The 13,466-nt window shown below is 44.8% G+C and overlaps 1 protein-coding gene across 1 annotated transcript; it reads right to left on the bottom strand.

Annotated features, from left to right (window-relative positions):
- Positions 1-6,387: 6,387 nt before the first annotated feature.
- Positions 6,388-10,161, bottom strand: TACO1 (translational activator of cytochrome c oxidase I). The gene is made up of 5 exons (XM_016204249.2): positions 9,734-10,161; positions 9,328-9,434; positions 7,976-8,103; positions 7,280-7,457; positions 6,388-6,963 (listed from the first exon to the last, which is right to left on the bottom strand). The coding sequence occupies exons 1-5, from the start codon at positions 10,011-10,013 to the stop codon at positions 6,763-6,765; spliced, it is 894 nt and encodes a 297-aa protein (XP_016059735.2). The 5' UTR covers positions 10,014-10,161; the 3' UTR covers positions 6,388-6,762.
- Positions 10,162-13,466: the final 3,305 nt, after the last annotated feature.

Here is a 13,466-nt window from a genome sequence, read left to right as displayed (position 1 = left end):
AGAGACTATTCCCGCCTACTCTCGCAGGATGCCAATGGGCGAAGCTAAGGCGGTTTCCGAGGGCTATGTACTGCCTGTCAATCATCGAAACAGCGCCGGTTCACTGTCTGCTAGCCAATCACGTAGAGGGCTCTGATCACCCGCCTCTGCGCATCCCTAGCGGGCTAGCCCTCTCTCTCCGGGAGGTGCTGCTCGCTCCAATCACAGCTCGTGCGTGAGGCCCCGCCCATATCCCCACCGCCCTGCAGTCACCGGAGGCTCCGCGGGCGCGCGGGCTGGCTCGGTTCCCTGCCGGCTACTTTCGGGCTGGAGCTTGGGCAGCAGGCTGGATGAGCCCCCAGGCCTTCCGCCCTCCCCGCTCTCCGCGGTCCCGGAGCCCAGCGTCCGGCCCCTTCCTCCCTGTGCCCATACCGGGTGCGTAATAAGCGGGGAGGGTTCTGGCTGTAAGCGGTTCCCGGCGCTTGGCCACCTCTTCCGCGGCAACCCCTTGCAAGTCCTGCGGTCCCGACGCTACGCCTTCCTGGAGGCAGCGGCGTCTCACACTGCCTGCCTTTCCCAGGGTCTCACACTCCGGGGCTACACCCTCCGAGAGACTGGGGTAGTGCTAGAATGTGGGTCTTCGGAAATCTGGGAGTTCCGCTGCTGGCCAGGGCCGAAACCAGTAAGTGGCAATGCCAGAAAGGTTCTTTGAGGGGGCGGGATACAAACTTTTTTTCAGGTTATAAAAGCAATACAAGCTCTTTGTATTAATATTGGGGGGATATCCCACCTCAGAGATAATTTTATCTTTCCTACCTACATATGCAACGTTTGACAAAAATGGCTTCATATTGTTTTGTGGTGTGCTTACTTTTTATTATGTTTTCCCGCGCCACTAGATATTGTTCCAAAACAATTGTACTGGCTGCATATTTCAAAATAGAGAGTGACCATAATTAATTTCCCCAATCCCTCATTGTTCAACATTTTGTACATCCAGATCTTCAGATTCCAAGTCCACCACAAATAACAAGGGCTCCCTTCCTCTGGTCCCTGTCTCAGTGTTATATAAATGACAAGCCAGAATAATCTTCCTCAGATGCGATTTTCAGCTGTCAACTATGAACCTCTAGTGATGGCTTTTCCTGGGGTGTCAAATCTCTTAAGAATTACCTTAGACTCCTCTTTATTTACACCCCCGCCCCAATATTTATCAGGCCTCTTGTCCTGTTAGGTTTTTTCTTGAACAGTCTATCATTTTCCCTCTTGACTAGATCTCTATATAGTTTATTGTAGTTCCTTAACTATAATAATTTATTTTTTTCTGGGAAGGGAAGATAGAGTATAGGGGAAAGAAAATTAATATTTATCAGTCATTTAGTCTTCCTAATAATTCTGAGGTCAAAATACTATTGACATTTAAATGATGAAAACGAAGCTCAGAGAACTTAAGTAACATGTACAAGTGGTATAGTCCGGATTCAAACCAGGTCTATCTGATGATACCCATGGCTATGTTTTTGCAAAGGCCACTGTTTCTCAACCCTTGGTTTTTTTTCATTCTCTCTCCCTCCAAAATTAATTAAATTCTTCCTGATGTGAAAAATTAAATATTAAGGAATAAGATTTTGTCAGGTAGGGTTGAACTTTGAAGGCCACACACCATTGTTATTTCTAAGATTTTTCTCACCCATTAAGAATCTCTTTTCACCCAGAATAAAAGCCAAAATTTGTCACCCCATTGGGAATCTCACTCTGTTGAGAGTGGGTGTAATAGGCTTATGATGGAGGTCATAATCTGCAAATCTGAGGCTCAGATCTGACCCTTAATTTTATTGACCTGAGAGAAGTATTTTTAAAAGACACATTTATGTCAGTAGAAATCTAGCACCCATTTCATGGTCTGCATCCAAAGGTCTATTCAGCAGCTTCTCTTATAATACCATAGCATCTAGCACTTTCTTCATCAAAGCACTTGTCCTACTCTAAAACACATCTCCAGTTTAACATTTTACATTGAACTTCTGATTCTTTTCCCCTTGCCCCTCAAAGCTCAGCTCCCCTGTTTTCCCAATTCTTAAAATACAAACCTAGGTATCTTCCTTGATTTTACTCTCTAACACCCCTCTATCTAATCATTCAGCATATCTTTGTGCTCTTGTTTCAAAATGTATCTGGACCCAACCACATCTCACCATTACCACCCTAGTCCAAGCCACCATCCTCTCTCTTGGAGCACTGCGCTGGCCTCCTGACTGGTCTCCCTATTTCCTCGGTGGTCACCCAACAAATGATTCTCCACACAGCAGCCAGAGTGATTCTTATAAAATGTAATTCAGATCATGTCACTCCCCTGCTGTCAACCCTTCAGCGGCTTTCTACCACACTAAGGATAAAACCCAAACTCTGTCATGGCCTTCCAGGCCCAACAGGAGCTGGCCCCTGCCATCCTCTCCTACCTCATCTCTACCACTCTTCATCACTGTCCTCCAGCCACACGGTAGGTTCTCACCATAGTTTGAACCTACCAGGCTCAGGACCTTTCACCTCAGGTACTTGCCACAGGTTTTCCCATTTTCCACCTCCACCAACCCCATCATTTAAATTCTACGTTCTGGCCACACGGAATCACTGGCAGTTCCTCAAATGTGACTCTCACCTCTATACCTCTGCATGTGCTATTTTCTGTTTTGAATACTCTTCTCCACTCTTGCCTCCACCCCATTTTTTTAGGGAAGAGCTAAGCCTAAACATCACTCCTTCCAGGTAGCCTTTCCAGACAGACACCTCAATACCAGAGCACCTAGTACTTTCTTCATCAAAGCAGTTGCCCTACTCTGCTGTAATTGCCTCTAAGTAAGCATAAAGACAGAAGCTATCATTCAACTGAGCATGTCTAGCATCTTTCATAGCACATTTGAAAAATAATTGTTGAATAAATAAGTGAACCTCAAATAGGGATATTAGCAATTGAATATAATTTCCACAAGTATACACTTTTAGCTATGTATTTTATCTTCTTTTTCTATGCTGTTTCTCTCCTCATTCTTCATTTCCCCCTATGAAGCCTTCTAGCTGGGTCATGCCTTCTGAAGTCTGTTACCCTGGTTTTACACTGAATAGATGCCCTTTAAGAACCTGAGCCATATATGACCTCAAGAATCATGAACTACCCCTAGAACTCAAAGCCTCAGAAAGTGCTGGTCCCATTAGACAGCCCAGTCACACACCAGCTGCACACTTCTTTTATTTTAAGAGCATAGGGACACTTGGACATGTGTCAGGGACAATAAATACAAATGAATGAGTTCTTAGGGGATAGCTCAATGAATTTGGTATAAAAAAATAAAACAACAAATCTATCACCTAATTTGATAAAAATTCTTTTCAATCGGGGTAAAGTGGAATATATTCAGATTACCAGTTCAGTGAGTTAGTTTATCTGCATTGTTGACCATTCACTGTCTGGAGACAGAACAGAGAAAGTGATTTCAGTCAAGATGAGTATGGTATCTGTCATAACACTCTGTGTTGCCAGAACTACTTACTGGCTCATTTCTCTTCATAGAATGTCTCCAGAGCAGTCGCCAAGGATTCAAATTAAAGTCTAAAGTTGGGGTGTCTTAGAGTTTGACATTTGATTGACTTTCATGCTATGTTTCAGAGACAGAAAAGAAAGTAACTCAGCCACATGATTGAATCTCCATAGTGGGCTGGAGGCAGAGCCTTCAAAGTTCCTGTTCAATTCAGCCAGGGCCTCTGGCAGAGGGTAGGGGGCAGCTACATATCACATGAATGCTTCTTTCAAGAGTCAAGGTTATGGATAGAGCCTATCACAGATACCTCCATCCCACTGAAAGGACACCTGAAAATGATTTTGTGTCTCTCTCACATCGATGTTTCTCTCTCTCCCCATTCCACTCTCTCTCTGAAAAGCAATGGGAAAAAATATCTCCAGGTAAGGATTAAAAAAAAGAAAAAAAGTTTCCCTGATGAAAGTAATACATGATTATAGAAAATAAAACTCAGTTATAACATCACCATCCAAAGAGAACCAGTTTTGGCATTTTGGTACAATTCCTTTTAGTCTTTTTAAAAAAGACACATGGTATGATACATAATTTAAAATTTAGACTATACAATACATATAGTTTTGCATCTTTGTTTTCCATTTAACATTGTAAATATTTGCTCTGATATAAAATATTCTTTGAAAAATAATATCTAGTGGCAGAATAACTCCTACTCTCTTTATTTAACAATTTGGTTAAATAATTATTTAACCTATGTAGGTAAGAGTCTGTTTACCAGATCTAGAGGCAGAACAAGTCCAAGTAGTTTCATTTCTGCCTTTCCCCTATTAACTGCCGGAAAGACTGTAAAGCACCACCAGGGGTCAGTGCAGGGCCACCTAGTATGCCTTGATGTAAGAAAACTGGTTACACAAGCATCCATGTTAACAAACCCTATCTATTAGAGGACTATTCCACGTGAGTAGGCAAATTCCCTTCCAGAGTGGGCTTCCTTAGTTAGAAATGATCATATTCACCCGGCCGGTGTGGCTAAGCTGTTGAGCATCGACCTAAGATCCAGGAGATTGCAGTTTGATTCCCAGTCAGGGCACCTGCCTGGGTTGCCAGCTCGATCCCCAGTGGGGGGCATGCAGGAGGAAGCCTATCAGTGACTCTCTCATCATGGATGTTTTTTGTTGTTTTTTTTAAAATATATCTTTATTGATTTCAGAGAGAGGAAAGGAGAGGGAGAGAGAGAGAGAGAGATAGAAACATCAATGATGAGAGAGTCATTGATCAAGCCTGCAACTGGGGATGTGCCCTGACCGGGAATCTAACCCCGATTGCCTGGATCCTAGGTCGACGCTCAACCAGAGCCACACCCAGCCGGGAACATCATGGATGTTTCTATCTCCCTCTCTCCCTCTCCCTTCCTCTCTCTGAAATCAAGACATATTTAAAAAAAAGAAAAAAAGAAATGATCACACTCCTCCAAATTAACTTATATTCAACGTTTTAAAAAGCAGCTATTTTGTAAACTGAGGTCTACCAATACCAGATGTAGTATTAGACCTGTTTCTTACCTGCTTGGTATGAGATCATTTGTGCATACAATACTTGGCCTAACTATTTTCTAGATTTGTTGTGAAAATCAAATAAAATTGAAAGTATCTTACAAATTATGAAGTAGCATTTAAACTTTAAATTGCCCTATTTCAATGATGTGCTATTCAGATATTTGGATAAGTTATCTCCTGTAAACACTAAAGAATCCCAGGTAGGATCATGATTATGAAATGAAGTACAAGAGCATATACTTTGGCAGATCATGGATTATTTCATTGATTTTCCTCCCCCTAGCCTTCACTCTCCAGTTATTGAAGTCCATGGAATTAGTAGTCAGTTCTTTCTAGAAATTGAAGTTATCATCTGTAACTACCTCGGCTTAGCTCTTTTCCATCTTCATTTCCCTGAGACTTCTTCAGGAAAAGTACTGAGCTCAGAACTGGCTTGAACAACTTATACGTAGCTGAATGGCAAGGATCAAAAAGCCACTCCAGGGCCGACATGCCTGATGCGCTTCAGCACAGGTGGGAGACGCTCCTGGTCTCTCCAAACCCAGAGGTGACTCTTAGGAGCCAAAGGTACCAAGGGCCCTGTTTCCCACCTGGACAGGCTTCTGACTCAGCCTTCGCTCTTCCCTGTTCTCATATCCCCTCCAGTTCCCAGAACCAATCATCTGTCTGGCATTAGGGATGAAGAGGAGCTGGGGTTGGGCATTCTGGGGACCAAGCAGATTTCAAAACCAGCTTGGTACGGCCTTTTCTGAGAGTAGCCTCATCTAATGACCAGTCCACTGACAAATCTCAGAACACACAGGAGCCCAGGCAAAGCAGGGTCTGGGAGTCTCTTATCGTTGGTACTTAAGTTCCTATTGGGCCAGAGCCTTAAGCTCCCTGGTAGAAGGGCACAGAGGCCACACGAAGAGAACAAGAATGTATGCACAGCAGCTTGTACTGCCCTAGGACAGCTCTAGAAGACAGCAGACCTGTGTCTTCCCCCTGAGGTCCTATGTCTTAGAGTAGGATCTAACACAGGGCACCAATTGAACAGCTAGTGCTTTTGATAAGTATAGTTCCTGGTGCATAGTAGGTGTTTGATAAATATCAGTTGCATGAATGAATGACAGGTTTAGGCCATTAGATCAGCATTAGAGCACAGAGTGCCTGGAGAGAGCTAAATTTCTATAGTCGATCAAAAAAATATAAACAACAGTCCTGGGATTGGAGTAGTCAGTGGAACTAGGCTTATAGACTTGAAAGGAAGTCAAGAGGATCCCAACAGCTGGACACAAGCCCAAGAATACTCGAGAGCCATACAACAACACTGCAGCAACCCAGATCACTGTTATTATTTAAGATCAGTTTCTAGTACATGGGCCCTCACAGCACCTCCCATCCCCAGAAGGGCCAACTTCCTGAGATCACAGTCTAACCAGCTGACTAGCCCCACTCTGCATCCAGGAGGGAGTGTGTGTGTGTGTGGGGGCGGGGGGGAGGTGGGTTCATCCAAAAGGGCTGAGACACCAGCAGAGCTGACAGAGGCCCCAGAGAGGTATGGGGATTCCTGTGTCCACAAAGCTGCAGGTCTTATGCCTTTGAACCTGCTAGGCCCCCAATGTGCTTCAGTCTTAGAGGGCACTGTAGAAGCCTGTGCTCCAGAACGAGCTGCCACTTGCTTAGGAAGGAGCTGGAGGGCACATATAGTCTGGTTACTCGATGTTGTCATAGACCTGGATCACGTCCTCATGGTTACCAAGCGCCTGGATGAGATGGGCGGCCTGCTGCAGGTCAGGGTCAGCCAGCTGCACCTTTGTGTTGGGGATGAACTCTAGTGTACAGGACACAGGACACAAGCCCAGGGAGTCCAGTTTCTTCCTCACTTGATGCAGTGAAGAGGCATCACAAATAAACTAGGGACAAAGCAAAGTCAGGAGACAAGGAGCTAGGAGATAACAGGACAAAGCTGGACAGAACATTACCTGAATAGAACTACTGTAATATATCATTGGGTTTAAGCTCTTCACTGGCAGAAATATAGTTTTTAATTGCTCTGAATCCTCACCATCCTCAGTAGAGTATTCACTTAATAAATGTTTGTGCAATATGTGAAATCTTTATCTCACCTGTACCCCAGGTGCAGGAAAGAAGAAACTGAGAGACGCATACCTTACTGTGTCTATTAGGGCACTCTCGGAAGTCCACCAAGCACTAAGGCTTCATACTCACTTTAAAAATGTTTTTTTCCTCTTCATCTTCAGTTTCCTTGACATCCTCAGCTCCTGCTTCAATCGCCAGCTCCAGCGCACGCTCTAGGTTTACTTCTTTCTTCTCTCTGTCCTCCATTCCAACCACGATCACCCCCTTTTTGTCAAAGGAGTGGCGAGCTCCTTCGGCCATCATTCCCCTGATAGGAAAGGAAATGGGCCAGAACAAATACTTTCAGACACTCAGCCTCCACACAGCACTACACAGCACACTCTTTCCCATGTAGCCTCTGGAATATATACAGACGTGGTGCAGCTCTCTTCCTAAAGGAGAAAATGCAGCTACCACTAGGCCAGGGAATAATCCAAACATATCCCCCCCCCCCCCATTATCTGCCCTGATTTAAGTTTGGAGGGTGCAAAAACTTTGCTCAGCAATTCCTATGCCATTTAGATTCCAGTCCTGGTGGTACATTTTAAGACATGGACATCATAAGGCTACAGATGGGATAATGGGACAAAGAGCCCCTTCTACACTTATGCACAAGTCCTTTGGATCCTATCTAGTTTAGAACACATTAAGGGAGAGTAAATTATCCCATTTAGATTCTGCTGCGGATGAAGTATGTGTAAAATCTGAACCATCACCAGAAAGGACAGTACTTTCCTTACCCAGAATTAGAACCTAAAGGCTCTTCCACTTTCCCCATACACCTACCCATTCTTGTTGAGGATATGTTTGATGTCCGAATGGCACTTGGAGCCACTGCTAGATAATGCCTCAATGAGCAGAGAAGAGCCACCAGGGCCTCGACCCTCATACAACAAATAAATGTCCTTGGTTTTCTGCAAAAACAACATAAGCATGTTTTCCTGTTTCCCAATCTCCCCCCCACCCCCACCCCCAGATACTAGCCCAGAACCACAGGTACCACCACCGTACAGGTACAGGCGACTCCATGGATGGGCTCTTTGGGCTGGAGCCTAAGATCTCAAGTGTTTATTTTTGTTTCTCTAGTCCCTGAACAATCAATTAGTCATCTCCCAGCCTTGTTTCCTCCCCTCCCCAGCCAAATTCCACACCCAGCCAAATTGCACACCTACCTGCCACCATCCCTTATGAAATCCACCTGTGCTCCTACCTCTGGGCTGCTGAGTACTGCTACACAAAGTTGCATACCTACACCTTTTCACAAAAGCCACTGAAAATAGCATGGCCTCGAAAATTCAAACAATCAAAAATCATAATAATCTCATCTGTATCTCCCATGCCACCTTGCCCATGCACCTGATCTTTACCACTTTCTCCCAGCACCCTGCCTGCTGCCTCCCAGGAACTCTCAACTGATAACTTCTCCCTTCCTCTTTCACAAAGGATATAAGAACCACCAGGTGAGGGCAAATCCCGACTCTACCACCTTATCTACACCACAGCCAATGTGAAGGCAGTAAGTGTAATAGAACATAGGCTCTGGAGTCTGTCTGTTTTGGTTGTCATTTTCTGTGTGACTTGATCAAGTCGTCTATTCTTTCTGTGTCCCCGTTTCCACTTAAGGTTGTTCTGAGGATTCAGTGAGATAGTGCTTTCAGATTTCTTATCAAAGTGCTTGTTCTCTAGTAAGCACTCAACTACTAGCTATTAAGATGATTATTACTTCCTCAGATCCTTCCCACCTGTCCCAGAGGAAGAGGTGTCCCCTTACCTGGGCTCTATCACTATCATCTGAACCCTCTCTCGACTGGCTTTTCTTCTTTGGGCATAAATATCATAAAAACAAACCCTCAATCTAACATCAGGGATTTCCCCACAGGGTGCTTGTTCTTTCTACCTCATCTCACAACTCAGCTGAGCAGTCCTAGGCTCTATGGTTCTGAACATTGTATATCTATCCTATTCCTGATTGTGCTCCCATAACCAATGGGCAAGGAGAAAGCCACCAAAAGGCTCTGGATCAAAGGTGTCAACCACATTGCTACCCTTCTCTGATAATTTAAGGAGTGTTTAGTGGCGTTCTAGACATGGATTCTGCCCAGGCTCTGATCAATAAGAATATCAAATTGAGGACACACCTCCATTTTCAGCGATGCCTCAATCGTTGATTTGGGCATGTGCTTGTTGCGACACACCTCTAAGATATGGGCCAGGTGGCTGTTGAGCTCAGGGTTGGGGCCTCCTTCTGAGATAGAAAAGAATGAGCGAAGTCATCTCATTTCATTATTTCCAGACCCACACCTCCTCATTAACCAAGAGTGGCAAGTCATCCCTTTGTTCTCGGTAAGTTTAGAACACTTTATACAGTGTTTGTATGGAATATGGAGGAGAAATATTTTAGAAAAGAAGCTTTTAATTCACTCTGTGCTTACGAAAATGAAGGGCTGAGGATGGGGATAGGCCCTGGCCCAGTTCCCAGAGGCAAACGAGGCCTTGGGCACAGAGAGGGCAGCAGGGCCAGCTGTGGGTGACTGTCGGTCTCACCTTTAACCGCTAAGCGGATGCTCAAAGCAAGCTTGGAGAAGATGCGACTCCTTTCAGTGTCCTTTGGACCCTTGATATGTCGGACTTTGGACCACTTGTTGTGCCCGGCGGGCGATACCCTGGTGAGATGCAGCGTCCGGCCCAGAACAGGGCTACAGCCCGGGAGGTGAGGCTGGGAGCCAGAGGAGACGCACGGAAGAGCCGCCCGGGCTGCAGGACCTAGAGCCAGCAAGCACGGTGCAGGGGTCCTGCTCAGGCTGACAACGGCCCAAGCCGCCATCGGCTCCGACCCTGGGCCAAGGTCAGCAAGAGCAGAGAAAGGGCAGCGGCCAAAGTCAGCCCGTCCAGTCCACCCGCCGGAACAAGCAGGTCTGGAGCCTGCTGTCGCCTCCACCTGTCACCGGTGACTCAAAGGCTTAGGCCCGCCCGGAGCAGCCCAAATCCCGCGGACCCTGCGCCGTGCCCGCAGCGGCCGGGAGCGAGTCCCCTCGACGGTGCGGCACACTTCCTTTCCCCGGTCCGCTCAAGAAACGCGTCCCCGCTGCTCTCAAAATCCGTTCCGCAGCTGCACGCACTCGCTCTCGGGTGCCCCGGCGCAAAGCCCGGCCGGCCGGGGCGATCCCGCGCTCCGTCCCGCCCGGTTGCCGCGGGAGCGCAGGACCTTGTTTCCCACAGAGATACATCTGAGTTAGTAAACTCACTTTGCTTCTGAATTGCTTGCCAACTCTGAGCAGATCCAGAATGATAGTTTGTTGTTGCAAAGAAAATAGGTACTTCGGCGAACTCCTTTTACAGGAAAAGAAATCGCCGCTCAGAGATGTGATTTGCCAAATGATTTAGTCGCTCTGAACTTCCTTTTCGCTGTTTGTAAATAAGGAAACTGCTAGTACTTGCTTTACCACCATAGGAAGGTTAAAAACATAAAATAAGGCCTGGAGCTTTAAAATAATAGTCTTATGTAAACGGCAGAGAGATCATAATGCTGAAGCCCCTGAACACAGGAGATGGTTTGAGATTCAGATGAGGCACTGGCCCTTCTGGAGAGGGAGCATGATCCGCAGAGCCTTCTGGAGCTAAATTCCCTCTCCATTTTCCTTCCGCTCTCCCAAAGAGAAAACGGGGGCGTTTAGAAGACAGAGAAGAAACAAAGCAACAACTGCTGACAAACTTTCTAGTGGCTCCCCATACTGTTGAAATTAAATCCAAAGGATTCTGTCTGTTAAAGAGCAGGACAGTGTGAAGTTTAAGCTTGTGGCCTCTGGAGTTAGACTGGGTGTAACAACCCCAGTTGTTACACTTACTAGTGTAACGTGCAAGTTCCTTTATTTACCTAGATTTCAGTTTCCTTGCCTGTAGAAAGGCCTTGTGAGGACTAAATGGGATAACAAGTGCAAAGTACATGGGTAATAGTGTCAACAATAAAAAATTTAAAAAAGAACCTCCATAATCTCAGATCTACTCATTTTTTGTTCCCATGTCCTGACATTATACTCTGGTTGGAGGGAATTGCCGTAATCTGAATACAAGTTCTTTATCGCCTCTGCTTCTCTGTCTCACTGTTAAGATCTTTGCTTCAAGACCCAAGTTCAGCTGTCACCTCCTCAGTATAGTCCATTTTGAATTTTAGGCTGTAACTCACAGTTCACTTATGAATCATTCTTTTATTAATGTTTATTATCCAAGCTACTTGAGTTCTGCACTCTCCTCCTTGTACATGACAGAAACATCAGATTGCTTCTAGTACTTCTCCCAATTCCTCTGTCGAGCAAAAACCTGTGTCTTTGCTAATCTGTGTTCCACCTCACTTCACCTGGCTAATTTTTGTTCTTCCTTCAAAATTCAGCTCAGGCATTACTTCCCACCAGAGGAAAACATCTCCAAATTCTCCAGTTGGGCTCAGATGCCCTATTCTTTGTGCTCACATAACCATATATGTCTTACCTTTTTTATATCAAAATGTTTAAGTCTGTCTCTGCTACAATATTAAATTATTTGAGAGCAGGACTATATTCCTGTGCCTAGAACAGTTCTTGTTTTTTAAATAACAACTTTAACATATAATTCACATATACAAGTTGCCAATTTAAAAGTGTACAGCGGTTTTGAGTATATTCACACCACAATTTTACATTTTATTCACCTGCAAAAGAAATTCTGTACTCATTAGCAATCATTCCCCATATCCCCCAATTCCCCAAGTCCTAGGCAATCACCAATTTATTTCTCTCTATGGGTTTGCCTATTCTGGACATGTCATATGAATGGAATTATGAAATATGTGGTCCTTTATGATTGGCTTCCTTCACTTAGCATACTTTTTTCTGGGTTCATACATGTTGTAGCATGTATCAGTACTTCATTCCTTTTTATTATAAAATAATATTCCAGTGTATGAATATACCACATCTTATTTTTTTCATCAGTTGATGGATATCTGGGTTGTTTCTACTTTTTGACTATCATGACTAATGCTATTATGAGCATTCATGGCCCTCTGGCCAGTGTGGCTCAGTTGATTGGGTATCTTCCAGTGCACCTAAAGGTTACTGTTTCGATTCCTGGTCAAGGGCACGTGCCTGAGTTGCTGGCTCAATTCCTGGTGGGGGGTACCAGCAACCTCTTGGCACACTGGGTGATGCTCAACCAACTGGGCCACACTGGCCAGACTGAGGGTTTGTTTTTTTTTTACTTCAGCATAGCCAAGTCTGTTGACATGATTATAGTCAGTATTGCTCTCCCAGCTTTCCCCTTAAAAAAAAAAGCAGGAATCATGTATTACCCATGAATTATACATTGTCAGACCATATAGCACAGTTCTGTCAGAGCCGCCAGATGTTCATTTTGCCACATAAAACTTAAACTCTCGGAGTATATACTTCCCTTCACAGACCCACTGCCACCCCCAGCTCCGTTCTTTGGACAGAATGGCAGGCACTTATTAAATTCTGGTTCACTGAACCAATCACAATTTGCTTTTCTTTCTTCCCTTGAAATGGCCCAACATGAACAAAGAATGACCATAAAAATAAATGGCTAGATGGCGGGAGTCTTCGTACAGGACTCACAGCATTTGAACAGCAGTCGGGATAGGAACGGCTTCTCCATCCTACCATACTGGGCAAACGCTTGGACTTGGAAACTCTAGTTATCACATTAGAGCCTGGTGCCCAAACCCACAGGACTTGGGAGTTATCATTTCTTAGTCATCCTTCCAATAGATTACTGACTCCTGATTATCCTGTCTCTTAAACCTTTTAAATTGTGACCTATTATCCTTAGTTCAGGCTTTTATTTTTTTCTCACTTTGACTATCGTAACAGGTAAACTGACTCCCTGTCTCACTCCCCACTCAGAGGTACTTTCTTCATTGCTTCCTAAAATGCAATTCTGGGCATGACTTTCCTCTCTGTAAGGTCTAACCTTTCTGCAAAGCACAAAAGATTCTGATCTGGCTCCTGCTTACCTCTCTAGCCACATTTCCCACCAGTCTCCATATAAAAACCCCACATCAACTTGTAATTTTCTGACTATGACCCCATTTGTTCTTGCGTTTATACATTGGTAACTGGATGTTTTCTCTGCCTTAAATGCTTTCTCTATTCCCAGAAAATTCCTACTCAGCCTTCAAAACCCAGTTCAAGCATCTGTCTTGTGAAGTTTCCCCTGACCCTCTCTGGCTCCCACTCGGTCATAGGTGATTACCAACTCCTCAGGGCTACTAGTAGGCCTGAAC

The sequence above is a fragment of the Miniopterus natalensis genome, chromosome 17 (genome assembly GCF_054644295.1).
Source record: "Miniopterus natalensis isolate mMinNat1 chromosome 17, mMinNat1.hap1, whole genome shotgun sequence".
NCBI lineage: Eukaryota > Metazoa > Chordata > Mammalia > Chiroptera > Miniopteridae > Miniopterus > Miniopterus natalensis.
Note: the sequence above shows the minus strand (reverse complement) of the source record. Positions and strands in the feature narration are given on the sequence as shown.

Excerpts from the sequence above, each read along its gene's own strand:
- TACO1 (XM_016204249.2), bottom strand. The coding sequence starts at position 10,013 with ATGGCGGCTTGGGCCGTTGTCAGCCTGAGCAGGACCCCTGCACCGTGC. Across the intron at positions 7,458-7,975 it reads CATATCCTCAACAAGAATGG|GGGAATGATGGCCGAAGGAG; the intron begins GTAGGTGTATGG and ends CTTTCCTATCAG. Across the intron at positions 6,964-7,279 it reads AGGAAAAAAACATTTTTAAA|TTTATTTGTGATGCCTCTTC; the intron begins GTGAGTATGAAG and ends CTTTGTCCCTAG.